Consider the following 7,903-nt stretch of genomic DNA (forward strand, 5'->3'; position numbering starts at 1 on the left):
CCACAGGTGTGCTTGAGGCATATGAGTACGATCCCTATGTGAATGATGATCCAGTTGGTAATTGCTTTGAAGATAATGATGATGGTTCCGAGGATGACTCGTATTATAGTGCAGATGTTTCAAATGAGGAGTTAAACATTTCCCAAGCCCAACAAGTAGAAGAAGAGTCAGGACTGCCTCTTGCACAGGCACCTCTCCCAACTCAAGGACGCCGAGCACCTGCTCGAAGCAGTAATCAACCTGCTAGGACAGAAGATAACACTGGGTGGAGGGAGACAATTGTATCAAGAGAAGATCACACCAGATGGAGTGCCCCAATGTTTACAAAAGAAGATATTGAGGCATCTGCTAAAACCCATTCCTCATCATCTGGTGGACCAATGGGAGAAATATATGTTGGGAAGACTTTTGAGGACAAGAATGATTTAAAAACCAAAGCTGCTCTATTTGCAATGAAGAATAACTTTGAGTATATGGTGAAAAAGTCTGGTACTGACGTGTGGTATATCACATGCAAAGATCCTGACAGTTGTTGGAGATTGAGAGGGAAAAAACAACCAATGTCCCCCATGTTTGAGATCACGGTATACAAGAGCGTACACACATGCTCACTAGAAGTGCGACAAAAAGGTCATCGTCAAGCTGCACCGTGGGTCGTTGGACACCTCATAAAGAACAAATACGCAGTTGATGGGACCAGTTACATGGCAAAAAACATAAAGGAGGATATGAAGAAAAATTTTGGTATTGATATGAGTTATGAAAAGGCATGGAGATATAGAGAGAAGGCACTTACGTATGTTAGGGGGACATATGAGGATTCGTATTGCAAGTTGCCATCCTACTTGCACATGTTGCAGCAAAAGAATCCAGGTACAATTACTGATTTTGTCACTGAAGATGGTCGTTTCCTATATTGCTTCTTTGCCCTTGGAGTTTGTAGGAGAGGATTCAGATTTTGTCGTCCTGTGATATGTGTGGATGGCACGTTCTTGAAGAATAAGTACGGTGGCCACATGCTATGTGCCGTTGCTTTGGATGCGAATAGTCATTTATATCCAATTGCCTTCGGGTTGGTGGATAGTGAGAACCACAACTCGTGGAAATATTTCATGACGAAGTTGAAGGAAGCCATTGGGGACGTTGATGACTTGGCTTTCGTGTCAGATAGGCATGCGAGTATTATTCATGCTCTAGAGGTTGTCTTTCCTGATGCCTACCACGGCACATGCTACCATCACATCAGTATGAATGTGAAAGCCAAGTTCAAGACTGATCACTGTCACAGTGAGATGTGGGCAGCAGCCTATGCATGGAAGAAGACGGAATTTCTAAAGCATTATGAAAATATTAAGCGAATGGATCCTCCTATAGCTGCCTATTTGGAGGGAATTGGTTTCGATAAGTGGTCTCGTCCTTTCTTTCCTGGAAAACGATACAATATAATGACTAGCAACTACGCTGAAAGCTTCAAAAACAAGACCAAGGATGCAAGAACCTTTCCAGTTACAATTTTTTTAGAATTCATTCGGTTCACACTACAGTCTTGGTTTTCTGAACGATGTAGTGTGACAGAGAAGACTACCACCAAATTATCCACCCTGATGGAGGCAGATGTATCGAACAATGCTGACAAAGGAAGGTTCATGAATGTCTATGCCCTTGGTCAATTCGAGTTTCATGTAACTGGTGCAGACAGCGATGCTGAGGTGAATTTGATGACGAAATCATGCTCATGTGGGGTATTCCAGCTCATAGGCACACCTTGTCCCCATGCAGCTGCAGCAGCTATAGAGCGTGGAGTGAACCTTTACTCTTTGTGTTCACCGTTTTACACCATTGAGTCATGGAGGAATTCGTACAAAGAAACCATTTACCCAACTGGGAACGAGGATGACTGGATACTTCCAGATGACATTAAGAATATGGTAGTTGGTGTACCCATAGAGAAACAACAAGTTGGTCGCCCAAAAAAACCAAAGCTAGGAAGACCAAGGACAAATCGTTGGCCATCTGGCGGGGAAAAACCAGTTACAATGCGTAAGTGTAGTAGATGTGGTGGTCGTGGCCACAACAAATCCTCATGCAAAGCTCGGCTTTGAGTTTATTTTTTGTTGTATTTTATTTAAACTTGAAGTTGAAGGTTATTTTTCGTTTTCTTTTTTTATTGTCGTTAATGAATTTTGGTTGTTAATTGTCGTTAATAAAAAGATACTCGACTCAAAAAAATTTCTTAAAAATCTACATTTTAAGCAAATAAATATAACATGAGAATGTTCAATGTCTAACATTCTGATACCATAAGTCAACTGTCCATTTGTTTCTGAACAACTCCATGTTGTCATTGCAAATCGTGTCAAGTGGTAGCCTACCCAATAAGTGTTCGATGTGCTTGATGGCGTACACACCACAATCTCCACTGTAACCAAAACATAAATTGCATTAGTAACAAAATCAACATGGAATTTAATTTAAAAAACTTGAATAAAAACTAGACTTTTGTTTACCTGACTTTGGTTTGGGGTACTGAATCAACTGGCATGCGGTGCACATTGAACTCTTTGCATCTTTTAGCTCCAGGTGGAATCGTCAACCGAGGGTCGTCCTTGAAAAGTTGTGACTGTAATAACAACGATGGGAACAAAGTAGACCATGACTTCATAAAAGATTGCAGTTGTTTATCACTTATCACGGTCACGTCCGAATCATAAACATTCAGAGTCCAAGTAGAAATGGAGGCTTCAACTGCAAACCAATGCGCTTGAAGGTAGTTCTGGCACCAATATACAGTGTCTACTCCCTTCCACGATGCCAGAAATTGATTGTCAATTCCCGTAATCATTGATATCACATCTGAATCCCACAAAAACCTTTTCTTATCCGCTTCCTTGGCATTCTGATATGCATCATAACGGGCCGGTACCACTTGTGAGAACATAATATTCATCACAACACCATCTTGCCGATACGCCCCGGGATAGAACTGTCGACGCCTACGTAGCATATGCATGGCCGCATCAATATGCTGCAAAAATGATTGGAAAGTAATTAATCAGCCTATCGAAACCCCTATTGAACCCACTGCTTATACCAGATAACAAATATTAATAAATTTAATAAAATTACTTACCCCATCATCAATCCAAAACTGTGGTGTCTTCATCGTCAGAAACCAACTCGGACCATACACACCAGATTGGACATCCCTCTTCGTCTTGTTCGGAATATCTCCAAGCAACCACTTGTCGACCGTTCTGTACTGTGTAGCAAGTGGCTTCTTTAGAGGGTCGAGGACTAATGGCACGTCATCAATCGCATCCAAACGAGCTTTCTTTCTGGTTGGGTCGGTGTAGTCTTCAAATTTCTTAGGTTTGCGTCTTTTCCTCTTGGCCAATTGAAACTCTACACCAGCAACATTATAATAGCAACACTTGGGGTCTCAGGATTTGCTGTGAGTACTATCGGGGGAGGAGTGCCTATGTCATGTGAGACAAAATCATCTGGGAGGTCAAGTGAGTCGGAATCAGAATCAGAATCATTTGGAAGATCTTGTACGAATGTCAAGATCTTATTGACAGCATCCATGATGACCGCCTGGTTCTCTAGGATGGTATCCTGACGACTCTCGACTCGCTCCAACCTCTCCAACACCTCCCGTAAATCAGGTTGATCAGGACTGGGGTGTACCGATGGGGCTGGGGCCAAGGGTGTGGGGTCGATGGGGACTGGGGTATCCTCATCATCAGGGCCATCAACAAAAATATTTGCTGCCTTCGCAACCTCAGCAGCTATCTCCGCCACCTTCTCAAAATCAGTGGGAGTTTCTACCTCTTCTTCTTGGCCCAACCCGGGATACAAGGGAGCATCACCCTCCGTCAGAGCGCTATAATAATCTATCTCCGAAGGCCGGGGCTTCAACATGGACAACACAATCAATTGCATCAAATACAAAGCATTAAGTCAGTTTGAAACCACCAAAGAATACTCTATTTTGACATAATATAGCAGAACTTACACTCGTCTTCTTGAACATCGGTGCAAGGTCGGCCTTCGAAATAGGACGCTCCTTATTGCTCGACCAACTAAGCATCCTCGGAAACTGATTTCCATGGTTAATACCATACTCACGTGCAAACTACTGGATGGCTTCATATGCCCAATACTGCAATGCAGGGACATAACCATACAAACTGTATTTTGTTTCTTTCTGTTTCCCCTTAACTTCCTTTTTCTTCTCATAGTTCCTTTTCTGATGATGCATGTCTTTCTTACATGAATCCATAAGCTTGTTAAAAGACACCTTCCCCCATGGGTAAGTAAAGAAGTACTCAGTGTCCTCCACCATCTTCAGCGAATCTATCCAGACATTTAACTTGCCCTCTCGTGCAAGTAAAACCCCCTCAACAAAGAAACATAGGCCCAACTTGTAGGCATCTTCAACTACAGTGCAGTTTTTTAAAGCAGCCTCCAAATGCATTAACTTCACTGTTTCTTCATCATTAAAGTACTCCTTGATTAAGCGGTCACTAGTCAAGTGTTTCTTCAAATCAGTCTCAGATGGCCCGGAACTAAAGTTCAACCCCGTAACCAAAGCAAACTCGCCTCTACCAAATCTGCAGGGTCTAGATCCCAAATGTAAATGCAAATCATCCTCTTTGAAGCACTGGATCTTGCGCAACATTAATTGATGCATGAGAGATGCAGAGAAGTCCAATTTCTCAACCATGAAAAATTGTTTGAATGGGGATTCCTTCACCCTTTCTATCAACCCGAGCTCCTCAAACTTGTCCTTGATTGTTTTAAAGTAACCATTGCCCCTATATGTGACTCGTCCAGGAAAGTGATCTGTCAAGGGTAAAAGATACTTCGGCATCTGCAAAAAATAAAGATAACAATAATACAGTTAAATAAAGTCGCATGAAAAATCCATAAATAAACATACATGCAACCATCGAACCCATCTCAAACACCCATCGAACCCCAACCCGAGTACCCATCGAACCCCCTATCGAACCCCTAGAGCATGCATCGAACCACCATCGAACCCAACATAAGACCCAATCCATCGAGCATGCATCGAACCCCCATCGAGCATGCATCTAATTTCTTAGTTTTAAACCCGGAACCCATAATGGGCCTACCCCATCGAACCCCTAAGGCCTATCCTATCGAACCAACATCGACAAGCATCGAACCCAACAAATACCAAACCCATCGAGCATGCATCGAACCCCATCGAGCATGAATCAAACCCAACAAATACACAACCCATCGAGCATGCATCGATCCCCCATCGAGCATCGAACCTAAACTTGGAACCCTTAACGGCTTAACCTATCGAACCCCCATCGAGCATGCATCGAACCCCCCCCCATCGAGCATCGAACCTAAACTTGGAACCCTTAACGGCTTAACCTATCGAACCCCCATCGAGCATGCATCGAACCCCCATCGAGCATCGAACCTAAACTTGGAACCCTTAACGTCTTAACCTATCGAACCCCCATCGAGCATGCATCGAACCCCCATCGAGCATGCATCGAACCTCCCATCGAGCAACCTTACAGACCCACAAAAATCCCAGGCTTCACTAAAACATACCCACACTATTCCATACCCAAAACAAACCAGATTAATCCATACACACAAACAATCCCACACTAATCCATACACAAACAATTCCACACTAATCCATACACATACACACAAACACAAACAATAAGCTTACCTTTGTTTTGGGTATGGAGAAACTTGAACCGTGGGTTTTGGATGACAGACGGCGAGAGGCAAGACGGAGGCGCGGGGTTTCGACGGGGGCTGTGACGGGGGCTCGACGGGGGGCAGCGCGGCTTCGATGGGGGCCGCGACGGGGACTCGAACCGAGAGTTTGAGAGAGAAAGCTTGAGAGAGAGAGAGAAAGCTTGAGAAAGCTTGAGAAACCGATGGGGAGATCTGGGTAGTTCAATGGTCGGGGGGTTGGGAGTTTGTGACCGAGAGTTTGAGAGAGAGAGGGAGAATCAAAACTGGGATTGGGGAGAATTGTGACAGGGGTATTTTGGGTACTAGCAAAAATTTTGGCATTATTTTGTAATGTTAAAAATGCTTAGTATTATTTTGTATTACACTACACTATTAAGCATAAAAAGTCAAATTTCCCTTGTATTATATCTACGCGTACGTTCAGAGTCCCATTTGGCTATAAATATAGCTAAATCTCCATCTGTGGCAAAATTATAAACCACATTCTTTCTTTACCAGAAGGAAGAAACTCAAAATCTTCTCATTCTCAACATAAACTATTAAACTATAAAGCCTTTTAGTGTTTGTATATATTGCTATACGCAAAAGAGAGATTTATTCTAAAGCAATCGTCCATGCAAATATGTCAAGGGATAATGTTGAACAAGTTCATCCTCAAAACGACGTCGAAACAGCCTCCTCGGTGGAGGCCGAGGTGTCCGATTCCAAGGAGCTGCACCACAAGAGAAGTATGAAACGATTATGCTACGTCGCAGTAATCGTCTTGCTCCTAACCATTGTGATTTTGGTGTTTACAACGACAGTCTTCCATGTCCATAGTCCCAAGTTTCGAATTCGATCAATCACCATTGATGAGCTCAGTGTGAGTAGCTCAAACGCCATTGATATGAAATTCGAAACTGAAATAGGAATAAAGAACAACAACTTCGCCGAATTTGAATTCGAAAAGACCTCAGTTGGCTTCTTCTACAGGGGAACTCGTGTTTCACTGGTCGATGGTGACGCAATGGTAGAGGAAGGAAACGTCAAACCTCGGTCAACTAAGAAGGTTCAATTCACAGCTGAAATGAGAACCACCAATTCGATTTTTGTTGATGATGTTAAATCCGGAGCTTTGACTTTGACTGGTAATGGCAAGCTGAGTGGGACAGTTCACTTGATGAAATTGATCAAGATGAAAAGATCTTTTGAGATGAATTGCACCATCAATATTAATTTGAATAAAAAAGTTGTTCAAGATATAAATTGCAAATAGAAACTATGAATCTATATTATTCATAGGTTTTCTGTTTGACTGATCAGTCAATGAATGGTTTCAGCAATGGTACTTGTGTTCGTCGTTAAACAAATATAGAAATTGTATGTGTTCTCTTTTTTATTATATATTTCCTCGGGGTGTGTAATTTTTAACTATTGATTCAAATATAATTAAAGCATCTTAACTATTCATATCTTTCAATTCGTTTGAGAATTTTTTATTTTTTTTATCAGGGTGTTTGTGATTTTTAATTTTATGGAGATTGGAGAAATAGTCGTTGAATATTTTCTTGACATTCAAGTATATACTTGAATTTAAAAAATAGTTACCATCAGTTTTATATTTTAACTTTGTAAGAAACAATTTTGATAATTTTATTGCAAATTTTGCAGTATAATTTTTGAAATTTTATACCCCTTAAAAAGTGATATATGTATACATTTATTCAGGTTAATGCCTAGCTAATGAAGTTCTCATTTTTATAAAAAGAAAAAAAAAAGTCATGTATATTAATTTATATTTGGAGTTGAATGTTATTGTAATTAAAATTTTAAAAAATAATTCATATTGCCTATTTTGCTAATTTGCGACAAATTCAAAAATATTCATGTCAATAACCCTTATCTTATATAGTGACAAAAATAATATTATTAAAAAATGAAGGTATTTCTCAATTTAGGAATGATTTCTGTGTGGATTTTGCAACGGAGAAAAGAGGAAACATATGACATATACTTTTCTTTACGCATACACGTCAGGGTCGGAATTCAAAAGGAAGGCACTTTCCGTAATCTCCTCCTATAGTCTAGCCTATGTTTGCAGAGTGAATAGAAAATAAGAAGTAAAGAAAAAATATTAGGGGAAGAAAAGATGAATGAAAGAAAG

General features: G+C 40.9%; 2 protein-coding genes across 2 annotated transcripts; one reads left to right on the top strand and one right to left on the bottom strand.

Annotated features, from left to right (window-relative positions):
- Positions 1–2,220: 2,220 nt before the first annotated feature.
- Positions 2,221–4,094, bottom strand: LOC133778970 (uncharacterized). Its single transcript, XM_062218978.1, has 5 exons — positions 4,016–4,094; positions 3,409–3,912; positions 2,508–3,025; positions 2,290–2,419; positions 2,221–2,241 (listed from the first exon to the last, which is right to left on the bottom strand). Exons 1-5 carry the CDS (start codon positions 4,088–4,090, stop codon positions 2,221–2,223), a joined length of 1,248 nt encoding a protein of 415 aa, XP_062074962.1. The 5' UTR covers positions 4,091–4,094.
- Positions 4,095–6,382: 2,288 nt separating this feature from the next.
- LOC133778971 (late embryogenesis abundant protein At1g64065-like) lies at positions 6,383–7,015 on the top strand. The gene has a single exon (XM_062218979.1). The coding sequence runs from the start codon at positions 6,383–6,385 to the stop codon at positions 7,013–7,015; it is 633 nt and encodes a 210-aa protein (XP_062074963.1).
- The last annotated feature ends 888 nt before the right edge of the window (positions 7,016–7,903 follow it).

Source organism: Humulus lupulus, chromosome 5 (assembly GCF_963169125.1).
Source record: "Humulus lupulus chromosome 5, drHumLupu1.1, whole genome shotgun sequence".
In the NCBI taxonomy this organism is placed as follows: domain Eukaryota; kingdom Viridiplantae; phylum Streptophyta; class Magnoliopsida; order Rosales; family Cannabaceae; genus Humulus; species Humulus lupulus.